Source organism: Martes martes, assembly GCF_963455335.1.
Source record: "Martes martes genome assembly, chromosome: 7".
NCBI lineage: Eukaryota > Metazoa > Chordata > Mammalia > Carnivora > Mustelidae > Martes > Martes martes.
In genome coordinates, this window is record NC_137894.1 from 43,778,737 (window position 1) to 43,803,324 (window position 24,588).

The following is a 24,588-nucleotide window of genomic DNA, read 5'->3' on the forward strand; positions in this document are numbered from 1 at the left end:
TCCGCCCAGCTTCCAACCCCTTCCGCTGCGTCCCAACCCGTACCTTCGCTCCGCCCTAACCCTCCCCATGGCTCCCGCCCCCACTCCAACCTCCTCCACCGCGCCCCGCTCCTCCTCCCACTCCCTCCGAGGCTCTGCGCTCCGCTCCGCCCCGCGGTCCCGCCTCTCCACACCCGGGTTCCAGCCTCCTTCGCCTTGCTCCCTTCGCCCCGCCTCCAGCCCCCTCGGCAGCGCTCCGCCCCTCCCACTCCCTGCCCCTCCGCCGCGCTCCGCCCCGCCTCCAACCCCCTCTGCCCCGCCCCACGCCCCCTCTGCGGCGCTCCGCCCCGCCCACTCCAGCCTCCTCTGCCCCGCCTCCAAACTCCTCCGTCTTGTCCCGCCTCCTCCGCCTTGCCCCGCCTCCTCCACTTCTCCTCCAGCCCCCTCCGTCGCTCCCTGCTCGCACCCCCGCGCAGCGCTCAGCTCTGTCAGCGCCCGGCGCACCTTGCGTCCCTGTTAGGCCTCCCGGCCGGCTTCCGCCGTCGCCATGACGGCGGCCGTGTTCTTTGGCTGCGCCTTCATTGCCTTCGGGCCTGCGCTGGCCCTCTACATCTTCACCATCGCCACCGAGCCGTTGCGCGTCATCTTCCTCATCATCGGGTGAGGCGGTTGCTCCGGGAAGCCCGGACTTGGGGCTCTCCTCCCCTGCGGGAGGTAGCGGCGACCCCCGGCGTCCCCGCCAAGGGGCTCGACCTTGTTGGGCTTTGGAGGGGAGAAGGGTTGGGAAGGGGAGAGCCGAGATCCCGCTCCTCTGGTACTCTTCGTCCTCCGAGGGTCGGGGGGAAAAGAAAAAGAGCCCCAGGACCCCACAGGCCGTGCTTTAGGGAAGGAGCTCAGAAAACCCTGATGTATGGCTCCTGAGTTTTTGCCGAGTGTCTGTGGGTGGGTTCTGGTGAGTTGTGCAGCCATTAAAATTGTATGAAAAAATTGTGGGTAAGTTCAAATTTTTCATCTTTTATTTTACTGGAGGGGGTCCCTAGTTGCCCTCAGATTCTCACAGACATCTGTAATCAATCCCAAATGGGTTAAGAGTACATTAGCCCCCGGAGCTTAGGTGCTTTAAAGCATACCCGTGCCCGACCCCTACCGCAGATCAGCCAAATCGTGATGTCTAGGGGGTAGGATTCGGGCTACGGATTTTTTTTTTTTTTTTTAAAGCTCCCCAGGTGATTCAGGTGTAGAGCCAAAGGGTGGCAACCCGTGGAAACCCGTGAAAACACCGAAGCACCTTTCAGTGCATCTCTTTGCAGGAGCTTGGTAAATACTGAACTCTTGCGGCGAATGTGGTCATAATCCCGGTTTTCACCTGTCTGGCAGCTCTTCCGGGGGCCCCGCATCTCCCCCTCCACCTTTGAGTTTCACTTAGTACCTCGAGAAACAGCCATGGTAGGCCAGTGATAACCACCTTTTCTGAGCTGCTTCACCTCTCACAACTGTATTGATTATGAGACTGACGCGCTGCCCACTGCGCTAAGAGGGCCGTTCACAACTGTATTGAAAGTGCCGCATCAGATGGGTCATTTTAAAAACAATGGAGATTTGAGCAAAAGGTTTGTTAAAGCTTGTTATAATCATTAAAATCCTCAGGTGTGTTGTTGAAGCCAAACCTGGAAAGCTGACTTAGATTTCAACAGGTTTTCAACCTCTGAATTTTATACCAATCACTCCGTTAATAGAGATGTAGACTTTTTTGGGGACGGGGTGGTGGGGGAGAGAAAGATACGTATTTGCATATGAATGGCAAAGCACTAATTAGGAAGAGTAGCAAATAACCAGGTTTTAAGCTAGATAGTCCTTGACAGATAGTTTGCAGATGTACTTTAGAAGGAGCAGGGCCACTGGAAAAAAATGATTGTTAGGAAAAAAATCTCACATTCCTCTTGAACTGCATGTTCATCTCGCCAGGGAAAATGAACCATTGATTAAGAAAAAGTGACCCAGGGGGCGCGTCAGTGGCTCAGTGGGTTAAAGCCTCTGCCTTCCGCTCAGGTCATGGTCTCAGGGTCCTGCGCTCGAGCCCCACGGAGCCCTGCATCAGGCTCTCTGCTCAGCAGGGAGCCTGCTTCCTCCTCTCTCTGCCTGCCTCTCTGCCTACTTGTGATCTGTCAAATAAATTAAAAAGAAATTTTTTTTTATGAATAAATAAATGTTTAAAAAAAAAAAAAAAGAACAAGTGATCCAGGGCATCAATTTATGAAGACTTTTTTCCCCCTCTAAAAGAGTCAGGAAATCTGTTCCTTCTCAAGTAGGGTTTTCTGACTTTTAAATCGTTATGAATCCTGTTCACTTACACCTTTCTGTTTTTCAGAGCTTTTTTCTGGTTGGTGTCTCTGCTGTTTTCCTCCCTTTTTTGGTTCATGGCAAGAACCATCACTGACAACAAAGATGGACCAATACAGAAATATCTGCTGATCTTGGGAGTGTTGGTCTCAGTCCTTATCCAAGAAATGTTTCGGTTTGTGTATTATAAACTCTTAAAGTAAGTTAAATATTTGCTTTACTTTTTTTTCCATTTATATTTGAATTATGATTTAATAGTTTGAAACCTTAATATGGTGTAGTATTGAGGGTCTGTGCCTTCCTACAGAGTTGTAAGTCAAGGGGTTGTACATTTCCAGCCTGAAAATATTGAGTATTTTTTTAAAGATCTATTTATTTTAGAGAGTGCATTTGCGTGGTAGGGAGGGGCAGAAGGAGGGGGGGGAGGGAGAATCTCAGGCAGACTCCCTGCCGAGGGTGGAGCCCACTCATCTTGGGGCTTGATCCCACAAGCCTTACTGGAGCTGAAATCAAGGGTTGGACGCCCAACCGACTGAACCACCCAGGTGCCCTGCAAATACTGAGTATTTTAACTTGTGGACATTTCTTCCTTCACTCATTCAAAAAAATATTTCTTGAGAATTTACTCAGTGCCAGGCACTGTCCTAGGCACTGGGGATACAGGATGATTAAAAGACCATCTCTGTCTTCATGGAGGTTATGGTGGAAGGAGACAATACTGAATGAACAAGAAAATACACTGTATGTTAGAAGATAATAAGTGCCTTGCAGGAAAATAAGCTAGAGAAATAGTCACTGAAATAACAAGAAAAACTGTTCCAGCCTAGAATTAATGTGTGCTTCTCTTTGCCACCACTGAAAATAAATAATTCCTATGGAGATTGTGTCTACTACTATTTTGGCTGTATTAGGGGAAAACAGGGGTTTATTTTGTGATGTTTCATGTGATTTCATGTCTATAATAGAAAAATATGTTTAAAAAACCATGGTTATGAGTTCTTTTTTAAGGCCAGGAAGTAGGCCATCTGTAGGATCCATGAGGACCTCACATGAAACCACGAATTTAAAGCACAGCTTGAACTTAGAACCATATTTTCTTTCAGGCAGTCATGAGGTTGGCTTTGATTATATAGTAAGCCTTAATAAAGTGATGAGTGTGCTCTTTTTATTTCTGCAAATGAGATAATTAAGGCATTCCACAAATTTCATGTATGCAATCAAGACAGAGTCTCAAAAGTATCTCTTGTAATAGGCTTCTGATAATTTGTTCTTGCCAATATACCAGGCCTTTTGTACTTTTTACTTGTTGCTTTGAAATATTTTATATATATATTTATTTATTTAAAGTATGGGGTTGGGGAGGGGCAGAGGAAGAGAGAGAATCTTAAGCAGGCTCCATGCTCAATGTGGAGTTTCATGTGGGGCTCCATCTCACAGCCCTAAGCTCATGACCTGAGCTGAAATCAAGAGTCAGAGGCTTAAACGACTGAGCTACCAGCTGCCCCTACTTGTTGCCTTTTTCTTTTTTTAAAGATTCATTTCTTTATTTTAGAGAAGAGGGTGGTGGAGGGAGAGGGGGAATCTCAAAGGGAATCCACATTGAGCAGAGATCTCATGAGACTCGATCTCATGACCCTGAGATCATGACCTGAGCTAAAATCAAGAGTTGGATGCTCAACCAACTGAGCCACTCAGGCGCCCCCTTACTAGTTGCTTTTAGTAATAGTGAAATTTAATAATGAAGCACTTTTAATTACAAATAGCAAGCCAGGAAGCTATTGCTTAGAAGTAAAATTCTTAGAAAAGGTTTAAAAATGAAATTTCCATTCGTTTCTGGAACTATCAAAGAGCAACAACCAAGTAGGAACAATTTAAGCTTCCACAAGAATATAATCCTTAATAGATGAAACATCTATTCAGCTGTGGTTGAATGTTTTGTGATATGCAGCAATTACTTTAATTCCAAAATTATTTTTAACTGTACAATATATTCAGGTAATCAAAATTCCCTCTTTCTGACCTCTGCCCCACATAGCCAAAAGAAATCTCTGTTCCATGGTTGTCATCTTGTCTCTTTCAAGGCTACAAATACCTCATTCCTTTACCTGGCCCTCAGAAGACATAGATATGGCTTCCAAACTTTTCCATCTCTTTTTTGTCAATAGACACCTGTTTTTGTTAGTGCCTGGAGTTTACCTGTGCTTAGGACCCAGCACAGTACCCTTCTGTGGTCGAAGTCGTACAGAGAGCAGTGGTCTTTCCCACCCTTGCTTGGGCACTGTACTCTGAAATCAGTCTCAGATTACCCTGTTTTTTTCCTGTCAGCAGTATCACTGGCTCATGTTGGTTTTGCATTTTCACATATGTTCATCCTACTTTTGGAGCAGACCTAATTTTGAATAGATTTTCATAGTTTAGGGGCATGGGTTTAACAACACCCTAGGATATTAGGTTTTAAAATCCGACTTACCTGGAATGACTAAATCTGCTGGTCTTTACCACCTTATTTCTTCATGGATTATACCTGGCATGCAACTTTTATTGCCACTGTCCTATGGTTCTAAAGGACTACAAGCTGAACGTAGCTTGCTCTTTTTAATGAGGACAGTGAGGGAGTGGGGACATACTGGAAAGGAATTATAGGTCCCTCAAGCCTCCCATGCCACCAAGTTGAGAGAAGCCTCTTTGGCCTTCTACGGAAACCATGATTATTCCTCTGAAAGAGCCTTTGGAAATTAACAAACAGAAAATAGGACAAACCTGTATTAATAGGTGACTTTACTTCCCATTGCAAAATGCATCTTCACCAAGCCTTTGCATTATTGTACATTATTTTTCTAGCAAATTTTAGAAATGGTGGCTGTCATGTAGTTATATGTTAAAACAAGTTTGAGAATTACTATGATACTTTATTCATGACTAACATATAAATATGTTTAACTTGCTCTCGTGCTGTACTACATTCAAATATAGGAACTTTGGTTTAATTAATATATTAGCTATCTCCACTTCCAAAGTAGGTTTTCAACTTTAAAGTACTGCTCCAGGGCACCTGGGTGGCTCAGTGGGTTAAAGCCTCTGCCTTCGGCTTAGGTCATGATCCCAGGGTCCTGGGATCGAGCCCCACATCAGGCTCTCTGCCCAGCAGGAAGCCTGCTTCCTCCTCTCTCTCTGCCTGCCTCTCTCTACTTGTGATCTCTGTCAAATAAATAAATCTTAAAAAAAAAAAAAAAAGTACTGCTCCAAGTCAAACCGTAAGAGACTCTTAATGTCACAAAAAAAACTGAGAGGGGCGGAGGGGTGAGGAGGGAGAGGGTGGTAGGGTTATGGACATTGGGGAGGGTATGTGCTATGATGAGTGCTGTGAAGTGTGTAAACCTGGCGATTCACAGACCTGTACCCCTGAGGCTAATAATACATTATATGTTTATTAAAAAAATAAAAAGGTATTGCTCCAATCACATTTTTGCTATCTGAATTTGGTGCCAAGATTATAATATGAAAGGTTTGCACCAGTTTTATATATATATGAAATTGAATCAAAATATTTATCACTGCAGTCTCATATAGATTTATTTCATGGGTCAGGCCTTGGGAACAAGTACTTCATCTTGAAGAATGAATAAATGAATTGTAACTTTCAGCATAGCTAAGAGCGGTACTGTGAGAAACTGGCATGTGGCCACAAGTGATAGTTCTTCCTATAGTAGTTTCTTTAAAAAGATCCAAATTATGGTTGCATATGTTGCCTAAAACATACATTAAACATTTTTTGACTTGAAGCTTTTGTAATTTAATCCAGTTTTGTCTTATAATGCTGATACCATAAATATTTCCTAATTTTAGAACATCTTCCATTTATAGAAAAAATGTTAAGATAATCATTACTACAATTTCTTTTTTTTTTTAAAGATTTTATTTATTTATTATAGCATGAGTCAGAGGTAGGGAAGGGCCAAGGGGGAGGGAGAAACAGAAGCAGACTCCCTGCTGAGCAGGGAGCCTAAGGTGGGGCTCTGTCCCAGGACCCTGAAAGCACAACCTAAGCAAAGGCAGATGCTTAGCCAACTGAACCACCCAGGTGCCCCCACAAAGTTTATATTTCAAAAATTGGACTTTGTCTTTTTTGTTCTTGGAAATAGTAATAAATGTAAACAGAATTTTCCACTTCAGTAAAATGGTCAAATTAAAAACATTGTCCCAATAGCCCAACTATGGAAAGAGCATAGATGTCCATCAACAGATGAATGAATAAAGAAGATGTGTATGTATATATATATATACATATATATATACATATATATATGAATATTATGCAGCCATGAAAAAAGGAAATCTTGCCATTAGCAACCACATGGATGGAACTAGAGAGTATTACTCTAAGTGAAATAAGTCAATCAGAGAAAGGCAATTATCATATGATCTCACTGATACAAGGAATTTGAGAAACAAAACAGAGGATCATCGGGGAAGGGAGGGAAAAATCAAACAAGACAAAACCAGAGAGGGAGACAAATCTTAAGAGACTCTTTTTTTTTTTTTTAAGATTTTATTTATTTATTTGACAGAGATCACAAGTAGGCAGAGAGTCAGAGGGAGAGAGAGAAGGAGGCTCCCCGCTGAGCAGAGAGCCCAATGTGGGGCTCAATCCCAGGACCCAGAATCATGACCTGAGCCGAAGGCAGAGGCTTTAACCCACTGAGCCACCCAGACACCCCTTAAGAGACTCTTAATCTCAGGAAACAAACAGTTGCTGGAGTGGAGGTGGGTGGGAGAGATGAGGTCGCTGGGTGATGGACATTGGTGAGGGTATGTGCTATGGTGAATGCAGTGAATTGAGTAAGACTGATGAATCACAGACCTGTACCCCTGAAACAAATAATACACTATATATATATTTTTTTTAAATAAGAAGAAAAACACTGTCCCTTACATCATCAATCATGTGTTCTATCCATCAGGACCATGGAAACGAATGGTGTTTTCTACTTTTCCATTTCCTAATGTTAGCGTTGAGAACTGTTTCCATAAACCTTTCCTCTCATAAACTTGGAACATAGAATGAGGAAGTTTATTAGACTTTCGAATTTATATATTTAATATATTTGTGATGCCTTGCTATACCAGATAGCAAAAATGTTTTATTCATTATTAAGCAATTTATATAAAACAAATCCTCTAAAATTTGATTCTGTTGTGCCATTATGTCTACTTGTTGATAGAGATTACTATAATATATGTCTCTCAGCTTTAATTAGCCTTTTTTTTTTTTAAGATTTTATTTATTTATTTGACAGACAGATCACAAGTAGGCAGAGAGGCAGGCAGAGAGAGGAAGGGAAGCAGGCTCCCCACTGAGCAGATAGACCGATGCGATGCCATGCAGGACTGGATTCCAGGACCCTGGGATCTGAGCCGAAGGCAGAAGCTTTAACCCACTGAGCCACCCAGGTGCCCTTTAATTAGCCTTTAACAACATTCCTGTGACAGGTTATTTTATTTAGGAAAATGGAACATTTTGGTTGGTTACTGCTCTAGAGAAAGATGATACAGCCACTTAAGTTTTGATTAATGTCCTTGCTACCAAATAATGCTTCTAAATGGAGAGCCCTGAAATGGCAAATTGTTTCTTTTGAGTCTAGAAAAGAAAAAGATCCTTTTCATTTTTCTTATTACTACTATGGTTGAATTCTACATTGCCTTAATTTAAAGTAACCAGTGGTATTTGTATTTATGTAATGAGTAGGCCTGCTATATTGAATACGAATACCTTGAAATTTAAATTAACACAATGCCCAGAGTATGCATATCTTTTGGTTAATTAAATTTTCTACTCTTAGAGTTAACCTAACTCATTTTGTTTCAGTACTTGGTGAAAAATCAATCTAAAATGTTTGGTTTCTTTATTGTTTTAACAAATATACCTTCTTGTAAATACAATGTAAATATCCTTTGAGTCAGGATCATTGTTGCAGAGTTTCTAGCCAACAAATGTTAGTAATCGTGACAGTAATAGAACTGACAGCTACAGCTTGCATTCCTACCTAATACATCTGCATGGAAGTAGGGACTCAAGATAAGTTTGAGAATTGTTCCCAACAGAAGCACAGATATGATCACTCTGAAGATTATTTCTTAGTGACCAGTATTCTAATGTTTCATTTAGGTATTCATTTATTTTCTTTCTAGCATCTTCTCTAATTCTCCCCTGAAGCCTGATTGGGATATGAAACAAATATGTAGAATATTTTATCATCTGAAATCATATGATTAAGTACCCCTATGAGACCTCAGATCATGGGCATTCTAGGATTTAAGAGTAAGGAGAGATTAGTGATTATCAGTCACTGGTAGAGATGACTTCTTTGACAAACTACTGACTAAATGAGACTTTGGAAGATGAGTATAATTTAGGTTCTACGAAGTGGAAGGTAAAAGGGAGGGTAGCAAAATAGCTATAACCCAGGTGGGATTGAAGGTCTAAGTACTTCGTAAGAGGGGAAAAATTCAGAGTGGTAGATAGGACATTGAATTAAATATTTACTGAGCTCAGAAAATAGAACCATTGCTTTTTTTTCTTACTAGTTCAATCCCTGATGGCTTGTTTACTTATATTTTTCTTATTTTTTTCCCTTCTTTGTGAAAAGTCAGATAAAAGGCAAATTGGTTGGAAATTTTGGTTGATATTAGTTAATTGAAAATTTGCTGGGTTAAGTTTAAATGGATTTTGTTTTATTTTGTTTACTATTTTTACGTTTTACTTTTATTCCAGTTACCATACAGGGTAATATTAGTTTCATTTCTACAACGCAGTGATTCAACACTTCATACATCACCAGTGCTCATCACAAGTGTACTCCTTAATCCCCATCACCTATTTAGCCCATCCCCCCAGGTACTTCCCCTGGGGTAACCATCTATTCTCTATAGTTAAGACTGTTTAAATGAATTTTAGATTTAAGGTATAACCTGAGCAGGAGCTTCAATAAGTGGATTTTGAAATACCTTGTGTATTTTCCTGATATACTGCTTTTCCTTTTAAAAAATTGTGCGGTTTTATTTTAGAAAAGCCAGCGAGGGTTTGAAGACTATAAACCCAGATGAGACAGCACCTTCTATGCGATTGCTGGCCTATGGTAAGTTGGAACTGCATGGTGTCATTAAGAGAAGCCAGATTTGACATAAAAGCCATTTTTATTTTTTATATCTTTGTAGTTTTGTGTTTTGGGGGGTTTTTTTGGTTTGTTTGTTTTTTTAGGAGAAAGATTTACCCATTTGAGAGAGAGAGTGCTTGCACAAGGGCAGACATGGGAGAGGAGCAGAGGGAGAGGAAGAGGGAGAGAGAAAATCTCTAGCAGACTCCCCACTGAGCATGGAGTACAATGTGGGGCTTGATCCAATCCCATGACCCTGAGATCATGACCTGAGCCAAAATCAAGAGTCGAAGACTTAACAGACTGAGCCCCCTAGGCACATCTTTGTAGATTTTAAATAGTATTTTATTATTGCCTTGACCTTTTGGTGTACATTGTTTATTTTTCTAGCTTTCCAGGACCGTTATGTAAAGCAAAGTAATTATAGGTGACCTGTATGTTTATTAAATAGTTGACCAGGTTTGAAAGTTGGGCTTTTAATATGCATATACTCTAGTTACGTTTTTAAGTAATGTTACTATTATCTCCGTTGGGTTGTTACCCTAACTTTGACTCTGATAGGAGGACTTTCCATGTTAATATAGTTAATACCTCTGCAGGGTTTTCTTTTAGAATTATGTTTTAAAGATTGGTTCTAGATCCCTAAGTTGAGTCAACCTAGTTTGACCGAGAAATTACTTTCTACTATAGGCAGTCATCCCTCAAGCTTGGTTCCAGTTTCAAGCCCTCATACTTAATTCTACAAACTGTTATCATAAACCAAAGCCAGAACTGCAGCATTGTGTCCTCTCTCACTTATTGTTTCTGTGCCTTTTTAGATCTTTTTCTTTTTTCATTTCTCTGCTATATTCCACTGTTCATTTCCCTTCCCTTCCCTATTTACACCCTTTTCTGTTTATCATTTAGCCAAGCACAATCTTTCCTGAGCCATCCTTCTGCTGTTTCTCCAGCAGCACATGTACCGTTTGCCTGTCAAAATAGTGTTCTCTAGTCCTTGGAAACTTGATTTGAAGAGAAATCTTGGCATGAAAAGGGTCTAACGTGTTTCTTCCTCTTTAGTTTCTGGCTTAGGCTTTGGAATCATGAGTGGAGTATTTGCCTTTGTAAATACCCTTTCTGACTCCTTGGGACCAGGCACAGTGGGCATTCATGGAGACTCTCCCCAGTTCTTCCTAAATTCAGGTATGTGCCAATTAGATGTGAATATTCAATCTTCTGGTCTAAATAATCATCCTTATTTGAGTTCTCTGGCTTAGGAATTCACAATTTAAATTTATATGATGACTTGTAAAGGCAAAATACTGTTAGATAGCAGAAGTAAAGGATGTAGGAAAATAAAAATTTTGGTTAGAGTATTTTAGAATTTTAGGGTGGAATTTAGCATATATAAAATTTATTTTTATTTTGCTATACTAATAATGTTGGATGTGTAGTTGATGTATTATAAGTGGATTTTTATAGGTTATATGCCTTTTTGTTTTTATTGGTTTGCTTCTATCTTCAGTAAAAGCCTTAGTCTTTAGTCATCTTGGCCCATTTTTGGGATAGGCAGTATAACTGAATTTTGAAATTGAGAAGGGGAAAAATGTTTCTTATTTAATGTAAAGTAATGTTATGCATCTAAAATGTACATTTAAACATATCTGTGTCATTTAACAACTGATCTTCCCTTTTTCTTAAAAACTAGAACAGTCCCTTGTTTCTCATTGTTTTTCCCCCACAGGTAACTATTGCCCTGATTTTGTGTTATTAATACCTTAGGTTAACCAGGTTTGAAAGCTAGGATTTTAACATATATACATGTTTTGTTTTGAAGGTAAAACATGAAACTTTTACCTTCATGTATATATCTGAAAAAAATTAATAGTTTTCCTGCTTTTGAACATTTAAGAATAAATCATGCTGTATTCTTTGAAAAAATATGTTGAGAGGAAAAAATGATAATACATGAAATGACCTTTCTATCCAAAAATGTAGGAAAGGATCAACTTGTTTCAAACTGCTTTTCATCCACCAAGTAAAAATTATCATCATGAGGCAATGATCATGCATTTGACAGTTGTAATGTACATAACTGACATAAAATTTCTCTTAAATTTCTGAGAGGATTCTTTTAAAAATAGTTTTAAGAAAATTCTGTGTTTCTTGTTATCTCCACAATTTATATTATTAAATTAAGTGACCCCCCCATGCACATATCCTATTAATTAAATATTATTTATTTAACATCTATACTAAAGGAATTTCTGTCCTCAAGGAGCTTACCCTCTAATAGAGAAAATAAGACTAAACACAAGTGAGTAACTATTTTAGTATAGTTTAAGATGATAATAGAATCAGGTAAAGAAAGTGTGCCCAGATTTTAAAAACTGCTGCATTAGTTTACAGTCATCCTGCTGTTACAGTGACCCCTAACCCCCTTGGACTCGTGTTCCTCATTTTAGTCTAGGCCTTGGTATCTCCTGTCTACATTACTTCCGTCAACCCCCAACCGGTTAGTCTTTCCTTAACATACTTTCATGTGAATCTGGCTTGTACACAGCCACCAAAATGATCTTCCTTGTACAAAAATGTATAATGACTTTCCAAGGACTATTCTTTGTAAGGACTGAGTCACAGCCCATTACATCTGGCTACAAGTTCATGGGTTGGGCTTATTTAGTGGTGCCTCCAACAAAGCAAATTTTCTTCATTTTAAGCATTCCATAATTAGAACATTTCTGACAGTTTTTTGATGAATTATAATAATGAGTGTTAGGTTTTTAGAACAAATGTAATGTTAATAGCTAACATCTGTTAGAGTCCAATATAAATAAATAGAACAATAATCAGGAGGGGGTATTACTGCTACAGTTTTCTATAATTTCTGAAATTGGTCTATTATACTGCTACATACACAATTTTCATTTGGTTCAAGTAGCATTCTCCTAATGGAATTAATTTTTCTGCTAGCTTCTTTCACTAGATGGTGCTAATCCCCTTCATAAGACTAACTTAAAGTGATTTGGAGGAAAGTGAAAGAAAGAAAGGAAAGGAAAGGAAAGAAAGAAAGGGTTGTATTTACAATTTCTATAAATTCAAGGGAAAATGCAATATTCAGAAGAAAATAAAATGTTTTAATGTCTTTAGCTAGTAGGATAGCCAGCTGATCATGCTATGAATATATACTTATAGAGTGAAAGAACAATTGTTTTATTATATGCAAAAGTTTATTATAGCATTATTCTTTGGAGCATGAACTTTGAATTATACATTTAAGAAGTTACTTTTCATTGCATTTTAAAATAATAATCCCAAATTTGTATATATTTGTGTTTATTATATGATTTATAGCTAATGTTGTTACAACTTATTTAGGCATGAGCTCATTTTTAACTTGTCAGTTAAATCTACGAGTTTATATGTTTAGCATATTTCATTACAAATGCCTAACTAGTTATCAGAATAAATAAGGTCTGTGGGGTTACTTATAGTATATTTATGTTAGTATCAGAGAGACACTGTATGATACTTGTGTGTACATAGATTTTCATGTTACAGGTAGGCATAGTTTATCAATAATATGTATGTGTAAGTTAATTATTTTTTATTTGTAGTTGTGTAGCAGGGTAATATTAACTTTTCTTAGAATCATTACCATTTCTTAGTAATGCTATATAAAGGCAAAAGTATGGAAATTGTGGAGTCCTAAGTTCAAGTCGTATTCTGGCTCATTAATTTTAGTATTTTGGTCAAGTTCATTTGATCATTTAATCACTCATTCCACACATTAATATTAAGTATTTGTGTTAAACAGAAGTTATACCAAGCTATGACAATACAGTTTAGTTAATGTCTGTACTTTCCACTCATAGTGGGGAATAAAGTGAGGGGGGGTTAAAGACAAACAACTAATTATAATTAAGTGTGCTAAATGCTGTGAGGAGGAAGAGCCGTGAGCACACAGAAGTCAAGCTCTAACTCACACTCAGATGGTAATGTGCTTCTGTTCTGTAGTGCTTCCTGCGCTTGTAATTAATTGTTCAACTGTGTAGTTATTTAAGTTTTTCCAGCCAGATGCTAAGCCTTTTAAGTGCAAGGACTGTGTGTGTTTTGTTTACCCCAGCACCTTGTAGAGTCCTTTACTGCTAGATGGACTCAAATATTGATTGAAAAAATGAAAGCTAGGCACAGCTTATGGAGGAAGTGCTACTTGACTAGAAATTGAAAGGATGAATAATAGCTAGGCCAGCAAAAGAAGAAGGTTGTCAGGGAGGAATGTTCCTGGTGGAGGGTAGAGGTGTCTTTCCTACTGGCCTAGAGGTAACAAAGACATTGTTCACTGGACTTCTGTCTAACCCTCAATTTCCTCATCTTTCAGGAAGAACAAAAATAATACCTAGCTCAGAATTGTAATGAATTAACTGAAATTAATTTAGAGAGTATATATTTAAGTGATCTAATAAACTTTAAAATGGCCTAAAGATAGAGAATGTGGTTCTTAACAGGGTAGAGAATTTGGTTCTTGAAATTAAAAAACAGAATTTAGAGGATAATTTCTTTATGTGGAATCTGGGTTTATCACTCTAAATTGCCTCTCATGCTTTTTTTTTAATTTTTAAATTTTTTAATAAACATATAATGTATTTTTATCCCCAGGGGTATAGGTCTGTGAATCGCCAGGTTTACACATTTCACAGCACTCATCATAGCACACACCCTCCCCACTGCCCGTATCCCCACCACCCTCATGGTTAGATAAGCTATCTAGCTGATCTCCTGCTACCTGATGTCATCTCAACCTGCTACTTCTCCACCATCTTGACTCCTACCCCCCACTTTTTTTTTTTAAAGAGTTTTTATTTATTTGTCAGAGAGAGAGAGAGAGCACAAGTAGGGGGAACAGCAGAGGCAGAGGGAGATACAGGCTCCTCACTGAATAAGGAGCCCGATGTGGTGCTCAATCCCAGGCCCCTGGGATCATGACCTGAGCCGAAGGCAAATACCTTACCAACTGAGCCACCAGGCATCCCCTCTCTCTCTTATGCTTTAGAAGAAAATTGTCTTTAACTACTACTCAGTAGGGAAGGGAAGCTAGTATTTATTTTTAAAACTTCCCCAAATCAGGGCACTGGGATGGCTCAGTCGATTGACTGTCTGACTCTTGATTTCAGTGCAGGTCATGATCTCAGGGTCAGGAGATCAAGCCCCATGTTGTTGGGCTTCGTGGTCAGCAGGGAGTCTGCTTGAGGTTCTCTCCCGCTCCTTCTGCCCCTCACCCTGCTCCTGTCTGTGATGTGCTCGAACATGGTGCACATCTCTTTCTCTAAAACAAATCTTTAAGAAAAACCAAAACTTTCCCAAATCATTCGTTTATATTTTCTTGGCAGTGCTCCTGTCTAGGTAAGGTTTTAAATTCTTTAGCCATTCACTAGGAGAAATCAATACAGGTCAGACCCCATGTGGAGTATCATATTCAGTTCTGAGCAATGTGATTTAACAGGAATACTGAAGGACTAAAATTGGTACAGAAAAGCAGTGTGAGTGTGGTGACAGACCTAGAAGCAGCATCTTATGGTGATTGATCGAAGTAAGAGGAATGTTGAACTTGAGGGAAAATAAAAGTAAGGGGAATATAGGAGATTCTATTTTTGTCCCAATTTGTCATTCCCTTTTATAGAATTATACATCCACACCCTTGTATGGCCTCATGGTGGCCAGGATGTACTTCCCTGCCCCTGAGGTTGAACTCAGTTATGTGGCTTCAGTTGGTTAGTTAGGGAATGTAAGGAAATCAGAAGCTCAATTACTACTTGAATGGATGTGCCTGTGTTTTTGGACTCATGTGAACGTGTCCTACATAGTTAATGCCCACTTGACCTTGACCCTAGAAGGAACATATATAGGGCAGACCTGTGTGCAGCAGCAGTGAGGAGTCAAACCCAGCTGTACGAGCAGCCTACAGCAGTGCAGCCCGGCTGAGCCCAGTCATATTCAGCCAAAGCGCAGTCAACCTTCTGACCAATGAGCATGAGAATAAATTCTTGGTGTTATAACCCAGTGAGTTACTTTTTTCATTCATTCATTTTTTTTGCTACAATATTTTAAGTATAATCTTTGTAGTATGTTAAGTTTGTTACATGTTTAGACTTTTAAATGAAGGCTCTTTGTAAGTTTCTTTGATAACTACATCAACGATTCCAAAGTGGTAGGAAAAAATATAACATCTATTAATGATACAAAGAAAATTTTTAACAATAGAGCTTAATCTGCAATTCTTACTCTTTCTGGAATGTATTAGAATCTTAATTTCTTATAATAAATTATCATAACTAACTGCCACTGCTTATGACACAGGGATATTCCATATGCTGTAGTATGTCATCAGTGTTGTCATAAAATATATTTTCTCATTATGTGTTTTCATTCTGTCAGTAACTGGGAATGGAAAATTATGCTTTTGATTTGTACTTTCTCTAAATCTTGGCTTGTTAGAGACCAGCAGCCTGGGATACGTTCCTATGTGTGCAAAGCGCAGGTAGCTGCCTTCATGCAGTGTGCAAACAGGCAGCTCAGTGGATTGCTTCACAGGGTTTGGCTAAAGGAATGACGCAGGCTGTGGCTCCTTGAGATTTGTTCCCGGCCACTCTCTGAAACACTGCTGTCTCTCTCATCACATGGCTGAGTGGCCAGCCCCTGTGCAGCTCAGGCAGTCTGATGGCTTCTGCTTCTCATTTCTTCTTCATGTGTGAGTCAGTCCTTATTTTCTTCATCTACTGCTGCCTTTAATTTTTTTGTTTTTGGGTTTAATTTTTTTTTTCTTCCTAGAGAAACTCCCAGAGATATTTTTCATAGTAGTGAGGGGTAGGATACTGTGTTATGGATGATTTGCATTGGATAGAAGTAACATTTTTGGAATATCATCTAGCATTGTTTCTTCTTTCATTCAGTCCCATAGGAATATATATTTTATCCATTATATCTAATATTTACAGTTTGAAAGGGAGAGAAAAACTACCTTGTTTTCAACTTTATTGATTAGTCTGGCCTTCCTCAACCACCCCAGCTTGATGCTATGAAGCTCCGTGGCTCTTTTGGGAGCATTTGCATCTGTTCTGTGCCTACGTCTCATCAGCAAGGATGCTCTTCACTGCTGAGATCACTTGTACCAGTTGACTCCTCTACCTCCCCTCAGTTCTTCCAAAGAGAATTAGAATGTTCACATCAGGGCTGCTGCATTGCACAATTCCTGGGGGAATCATTCACATTGTAATGTGTTTCATTGAGGTACTCTGAGGTTTTCCATTGCTATTCCTGGAGGATGTTTTAGCCAAGTTCCTGAAACCAGACTTTTTGTATTGTATACATAAATGTTTGGAAATCTTTATGGTTCTTTTTAAAGGAATCAATCAACCTTAAAGTTTATTTTAAAGGATAGATCTATTTGGTTTTATCAGCTTTTTCATTATGCTAAAGTTCTTCACCACAAATTAAGTTGAATATTTTGATTTACAAAGAATTACTTAGATATTAACTTTGATTATTGAATATTTCAATCTTGAGATTAAAGTCCTGGTTTCAGATGGGAGGCTGTTTTTCCATATCTAGGGGGATTTTTTTCTCCTTATATTCAGTGAAATAATGATTTGAAAAACTGTTGACTTCTCTTCAGAAATTCTGGCAGACAGAAGATAGTGGAACAACATCCTTAAGTGATGTACCTCTGAAATCTTCCTCCTTTCAGTTGACGCCCTTCCTGTTGCATAGGCCAAAAACTTTGGAGCAGTTCCTGATTCTTCCCTTTTTCTTATAACTCACATCCAATCCAACTGCAGATCTTATCTCCAGTTTTCATTTAATCTCCATCCAGGTTCTTTTGTGCTTGGTTTTGTTTTATATTGGCATCATGGTTTGAGATCTTGTTTGGAGCAAACACTTAAAGGAAAGATAAATCTGGTGGAGATGAAACTATTCCAGGCCAGAAACAAACATGGAAACATCCTAGTTAATTTCATAAAGCCAACACAGCATTAATACAAAGCAATAGGATCCTGAGAGCCCACACTCCCTGCACACTGCTAGAAGATGGGTTCCCCATTAGAGATTTATACCCTAGGTTCTGGTGGGTAACTGCCTTAGACCACCAATGCTCCCAATGGCAGCAATAGCCAATAACTTTTTTTTCTTTTTAAAGATTTGATTTTTAAGTAAACTTTACACCCAATGTGGGGCTCAAACTCATAACCCCAAGATCAAGAGTCACATGCTCCACTGAGTGAGCCAGCCAGGTACCCCATGCTACAGTGAATGTAACTGTTGGCATGGTTTGTTACACACCATCCTAATGGTGTGTAACAATAGTGACAATAGCTGAGTAATACAGAGAGTTTTCATTTTTTTTATTTTTTTATTAACATATAATGTATTATTAGCCCCAGGGGTACAGGTCTGTGAATCGCCAGGTTTACACACTTCCCAGCACTCACCATAGCACATACCCTCCCCAATGTCCATAACCCCACCAACCTCTCCCTCCCCCCTCCCCCCCAGGAACCCTCAGTTTGTTTTGTGAGATCAAGAGTCTCTTATGGTTTGTCTCCCTCCCGATCCCATCTTGTTTCATTTATTCTTTTCCTACCCCAAACTCCCCACGTTGCATCTCCCCTTCCTCATATCAGGGAGATCATATGATAGTTGTCTTTCTCTGATTGACTTATTTCGCTCAGCATAATACCCTCTAGTTCCATCCACATCATTGCAAATGGCAAGATTTCATTTCTTTTGATGGCTGCATAATATACCACATCTTCTTTATCCATTCATCTGTTGATGGACATCTAGGTTCTTTCTATAGTTTGGCTATTGTAGACATTGCTGCTATAAATATTCGGGTGCACGTGCCTCTTTGGATCACTATGTTTGTATCTTTAGGGTAAATATCCAGTAGTGCAATTGCTGGGTCATAGGGTAGCTCTCAATTTTTTTTTTTTTTTTAATGTGCCACATGTGGGAAAAAAAGAGTTGACTTGTGTTTCTTCAAAAAGCCTTCCTAGGATCAACAAGCAGCAGTTGGAGCAGGGCTTGTCTTTGGCACTTTTGACATTTGGGGTCAGATAATTCTTTGTTGGCAGGAGATGGAGGGGTGTTTTGTGTAGTGTAGGGTATTTGACAGCATCCCTGGCCTCTATCTTTTAGATGCCAGAAGTACCCCACCCCCAGTTGTGGCAACCAAAAATGTCTACAGATATTGACAAATGCTCTCTGGGGGCAAAATTGCCTCACTTATGAATCATTGAGTTAGAAGGCAGATTTGGGTTCAGTTTGAGAAGGAACTTTCCCACAGTGACTGTTGTAATCAAGTAAACTTCTAAACTGGATTTGAAGTGGATCCTGTGGGATTTACTTTTTCATTGCATAGGGATTAGATCAGAAACCATCTAATATGCCTCCCAGTGCTGACTCTCCACACTGATGAACTAATCTGAAGAGAGAATTTTATCATTCCTTAACATATGCTAGGGAGACTTTAAACAAAATCATATTTTTGGCAGTCTGTTCAGCTCATGAACATACTTTAGAAGCACTTTCATAAATAGGAGATGATAAATGGTATTTACACACCAGTAATTATTCAGATTGCTTTCAGAACACCTCCTTTATGATCTGACTGGTATTGGAAGACAGTATTACACCTTTCTTATTGCTATGTAGTATGAGATGGTTTTCAAGATGTCTTTTTAAATCTTGGACAATGTTATTGGATTAGTAACATATATACTTCTATATTAGAATAACAAGGTCACAAAATTGTCATGCTTTTTAAAGCAAAATTTTTAAGTTAAATCCCTGTTATGGGAAAGGCATTGTCAAAAATATTTAGTTCTGTGGTTTGACTTCTGCTTGAGCTAGGTCATTGGAGACCCCTTAAGAATCCAGAGTTTCTATAACCAAGAGGTATGGAGGAGAGTCCTTCACTGCATAGAACCTTGACACCCCAGACTCTTCTCAGAAAAAGAAGCCAGAAGCTCATTAGTAATCATATCCTGTCTCTAGGCTGTTGAGGCTAACCGTTGGCTTTGCAAAGTCTTCCTCTGCCTGTTGTTGCTACCACCTAGCAGCCGCCCTTGACTCTCTCTGGCATAGTTAAGAGATTCTATGAAGTTGTCAGAAGAAGCCAGGTGGTAGGTAATCAGCCTGCTGGTAGGATCCGGTGTTAGAATCAGTAGCTGTCTTAGGCCATTATCTTTGCAAGGACAGCAAAGTAAGTATTAGGAATAAGAGAGAAAGGGACAAGCATGAAAATGACGATGTTTGTCAGTCTCTGTGTTAAAACATTTGGAGTATATTCAAGGAGAAAAGAACCAAATCATAAATGTAGGCTCTTTTTTTTTTTTTAAAGACTTATTTTAAAGACTTATTTTTTTAAAGACTTATTTATTTATTATTATTAGTTTAAAGACTTATTGATTTGAGAGAGAGAGAGAGCAGGAGTGGGAGGGGCAGAAGGGGAGGGAGATAGAATCCTAACTGCAGACTCCCTGCTGAGTGCAGAGGCCAATATGGGGCTGTATCCCAGGACTCTGATTCCAGGAATCTGAATTCGAAATCAAGAGTCAGGTGCTCGACTGAACCACACAGGTGCTCCTAACTATAGCTTCTTAAAGATAACTCTGAAACATTTTGCTTAGAAATAGGTTAAAATAAAACATTCTTGGGGCCCCTGGGTGGCTCAGAGGGTTAAAGCCTCTGCCTTCAGCTCTGGTCATGATCCCAAGGTCCTGGGATCAAGCCCCGCATCGGGCTCTCTCCTTGGCAGGGAGCCTGCTTCCTCCTCTCTCTCTCTGTCTGCCTCTCTGCCTACTTGTGGTCTCTCTCTGTTGAAAAAAATAAATTAAAAAAATCTAAAAAAAAACAAAAAACAAAAAACAAAAAAAATTCTTTACCAAGAGGATTTGACTTAAAAGATTTTTAGAAGTTCATTATCAAACTGGCAGCTACAATTTCACAAACACATGTACAATACTTGTTAGAATCGTTCAGATTTCTTTTTTTTTTCTGTTCAGATTTCTTTCTTAACTCTCTTCCACCCTCCTTCCTTCCCTTCCCTTCCTTCCTCCCTCCCTCCCCTCCTTTCTTTCTTGTCTTTCTTTCTCCCTTTCTCTCTTTCGTTCTTTCTTCTCTTTTAGAGAGAGTGCATGGGGTGAGGGAGGGAGAATCTTAACCAGGTCCTACATGCACAGAGCCTGTCACAGAGCTCGATCCCACAACCCTGAGATCATGACCTGAGCTGAAATCAAGTCAAACGTTTAACTGACTGAGGCACCTAGGCAACCCAGATTTGTTCAGATTTCTGATTAATGTTCCAAAACACTAGAAATTAGGGAAGCTCCTTTTATTAATCTGGATTATAAATGAATTGTGATTTTTTATAATTAATTTGGAGAGGGTTTTTTCTACTTTTACAAATATTAGAACAAAGCAAATTTTATAGAGTTAGATTTACTGAAGGACTTTTAGAATTTTATAGTTAGGAACATGAGATGAGAAAGTTTTAGTAATTAAAAGATAGTTTCCTAGGGATACTATTAGCAAATCTTCATTTCTAATTGGAATTAATTCCATTTACTAGAGAAAAGTAACAAAATTATATGTACCTCTAGCTGCCTGTATGTGGCAGAATAGATCTTCAGGTCTCTGTTTCTGTTGGACCTCTGACCAGTTGCAGAGGGAATAAAGAATGAATCCTAATATTTTAAATGGCATGTTGTAGTAGTAAAGTCTTATGACAATATGGCAGCCAGCCAGAAATTAATGCCAGCGGAATAAATAAGCAGTCAAGTAAGAACTTACAATGTTTCAATAAATGTCTGGGAGATCCCCTTTGGATACTGTGTTAATAAAACAGTAAACTGAAAGGATGAGGCAGAGTTCCATGAGATTGTGTTTTGTGCACAGTGATAGCCCCAGTGCCCCCAAAGAGTGTCTACCATAGTGGACACCAAATAAGTACTTGTTGTATGCAATAAGGAAAGAGAGGAGGAAGAAAATAAATATAAAAGTAACACAAGATCGGAGAAAGAAATAATCTGTAAGAGTGAAGAAGAGTGCATTTTCAAACAATGCACACTACCCACACTACTACTGCTGCTCTGCCTCATTTTCCCGCCTGACGGTACAGCTCGCTAAAGGCCCTGCCATACTCATCTTTGAATCCAGAGACTGTGGCACATAGTAGTAGTATTTATTGAAAACCTGAGGTTTACAAAACACTGTTCTTCCCTGCAACCGCCCTTTGAGGTATTATTGTCCCTGTTTTAGAAATAAATGAAACAGAAGGTGAAGGAGGTTACATAATTTGCCTAAAGCCACACTGTGGAGCCTGCATCCCATCTCAAGATTGTGTAACTCCTGAGCCCTAGTACAAAATCTTCAGGCCAGACTATCCAGGTGCTCAGCAAATGTGTGCCGAGGGTTCTTAAAAAAGTGAAGAGTGGGTGTCAGAAAGAACTCACTAAGGAGATGGCATTAAGCTAGATCTTAAAGTAAGATTTGGATATCGTGAGATGGCAGGGGGATGATAAATATTCAGGCAAAAGGACAGTCAGTTAAAAAAATAAGTAAAAGCACAGAGACATAGAGTATAAGATTTCTGGCTTTCTGCCATGTAGGCTGTATTTGAAGATTAGTAAAGAATAATAATTTGGTTCTAGGTTGTAGAGGGCCTTGGATGGTAATCTGAGACATTTGGACTTTACTTTGGATACAGTATCAAGTCATCCAAAATGTTTATTAGCAGGAAGGTGCCTTAGGTCATTTGAATTTTAGTCTACCCTCATCCCAAAGTTATATATTTTAAAATCCCTCCTCTACTTAAAGTATTTACTACCACTGACTGAAATGATGGCACTCTGTCACTAGATAGAACAACTCGCTTTCCTCCAATCAGAGTAGTTATGTCCTTTTAATATTGTTTTTGGATGTTTTTGACTTTGTATAAATAATGGGCATCTTCCCACAATATGGGAAGATGCATTATATTCTTGAGATCATTTATATTATAGTTCATATAGTATACCTTTGTGTGAATATACCACAAGTCATCCATTCTTGGTAATGATGAAAATTTTATGTTATTACAAACAATGCTGATGTAAATATTCTTGTATATATTCTCATTGTGCAAATATGTTAGTTTTTCCAGAGCAGTAGTTCTCAAATTTGACTACTTTGGAATCACTTGCAGGGCTGTTTATTTTTTTTTCATTTCTAAATTTTTTAATAAACATATAATGTGTTTTTATCCCCAGGGGTACAGGTCTGTGAATCGCCAGGTTTACATGTTTTACAGCACTCATCATAGCACATACCCTCCCCAATGTCCATATCCCCACCACCCTCTCCTGTCCCCCCTCCCCCCAGCAACCCTCAGTCTGTTTTTTGAGATTGAGTCTTTTATGGTTTGTCTCCCTCCCGATCCCATCTTCTTTCATTTTTTCTTTTCCTACCTCCCCCCAAACCCCCCACATTGCATCTCCACTTCCTCATATCAAAGAGATCATATGATAGTTGTCTTTCTCTAATTGACTTATTTCGCTAAGCATAATACCCTCTAGTTCCATCCATGTCATCGCAAATGGCAAGATTTCATTTCTTTTGATGGCTGCATAGTATTCCATTGTGTATATATATCACATCTTCTTTATCCATTCATCTGTTGATGGACATCTAGGTTCTTTCCATAGTTTGGCTATTGTGGACATTGCTGCTATAAACATTTGGGTGCACGTGCCCCTTCGGAGCACCACATTTGTATCTTCAGGATATATACCCAGTAGTGCAATTGCTGGGTCATAGGGTAGCTCTATTTTCAGTTTTTTAAGGAACCTCCACACTGTTTTCCAGAGTGGTTGCACCAGCTTGCATTCCCACCAGCAGTGTAGGAGGGTTCCCCTTTCTCCACATCCTCGCCAGCATCTGTCATTTCCTGACTTGTTAATTTTAGCCGTTCTGACTGGTGTGAGGTGGTATCTCATTGTGGTTTTGATTTGTATTTCCCTGATGCTGAGTGATGTGGAGCATTTTTTCATGTGTCTGTTGGCCATCTGGATGTCTTCTTTGCAGAAATGTCTGTTCATGTCCTCTGCCCATTTCTTGACTGGATTATTTGTTCTTTGGGTGTTGAGTTTGCTAAGCTCTTTCTAGATTTTGGATACTAGCCCTTTATCTGATAGGTCGTTTGCAAATATCTTCTCCCATTCTGTCAGTAGTCTTTTGGTTTTGTTAACTGTTTTCTTTGCTGTGCAAAAGCTTTTGATCTTGATGAAGTCCCAGTAGTTCATTTTTGCCCTTGCTTCCCTTGCTTCTGTTGCCTTTGGTGATGTTCCTTGGAAGAAGTTGCTGCGGTTGAGGTCCAAGAGGTTGCTGCCTGTGTTCTCCTCAAGGATTTTGATGGATTCCTTTCTCTCATTGAGGTCCTTCATCCATTTTGAGTCTGTTTTCGTGTGTGGTGTAAGGAAGTGGTCCAATTTCATTTTTCTGCATGTGGCTGTCCAGTTTTCCCAGAACCATTTGTTGAAGAGGCTGTCTTTTTTCCATTGGACATTCCTTCCTGCTTTGTTCAAGATTAGTTGACCTTAGAGTTGAGGGTCTATTTCTGGGCTCTCTATTCTGTTCCATTGATCTATGTGTCTGTTTTTGTGCCAGTACCATACTCTCTTGATGATGACAGCTTTGTAATAGAGCTTGAAGTCTGAAATTGTGATGCCACCAACTTTGGCTTTCTTTTTCAATATTCCTTTGGCTATTCGAGGTCTTTTCTGGTTCCATATAAATTTTAGGATTATTTGTTTTATTTGAAAAAAATGGATGGGATTTTGATAGGGATTGCATTAAATGTGTAGATTGCTTTAGGTAGAATAGACATTTTCACAATATTTGTTCTTCCAATCCATGAGCATGGAACATTTTTCCATTTTTGTGTCTTCCTCAGTTTCTTTCATGAGTACTTTATAGTTTTCTGAATATAGATTCTTTGCCTCTTTGGTTAGGTTTATTCCTAGGTATCTTATGGTTTTGGGTGCAGTTGTAAATGGGATTGACTCCTTAATTTCTCTTTCTTATGTCTTGTTGTTAGTGT

At 39.2% G+C, this 24,588-nt stretch overlaps 1 protein-coding gene across 2 annotated transcripts in view; it reads left to right on the forward strand.

The window, feature by feature from the left end:
• Nucleotides 1–513: 513 nt before the first annotated feature.
• The window catches only part of APH1B (aph-1 homolog B, gamma-secretase subunit), a 65,809-nt gene continuing 41,734 nt past the window's right edge, over nucleotides 514–24,588 (forward strand). For both annotated transcript variants that reach the window (XM_080807700.1, XM_080807701.1), the window contains exons 1-4: nucleotides 514–639; nucleotides 2,348–2,518; nucleotides 9,385–9,455; nucleotides 10,533–10,655. In XM_080807700.1, coding sequence (XP_080663826.1) covers nucleotides 527–639; nucleotides 2,348–2,518; nucleotides 9,385–9,455; nucleotides 10,533–10,655 — 478 coding nt within the window. In that variant the 5' untranslated portion in view covers nucleotides 514–526. The remainder of the gene's footprint in view (nucleotides 640–2,347; nucleotides 2,519–9,384; nucleotides 9,456–10,532; nucleotides 10,656–24,588) is intronic.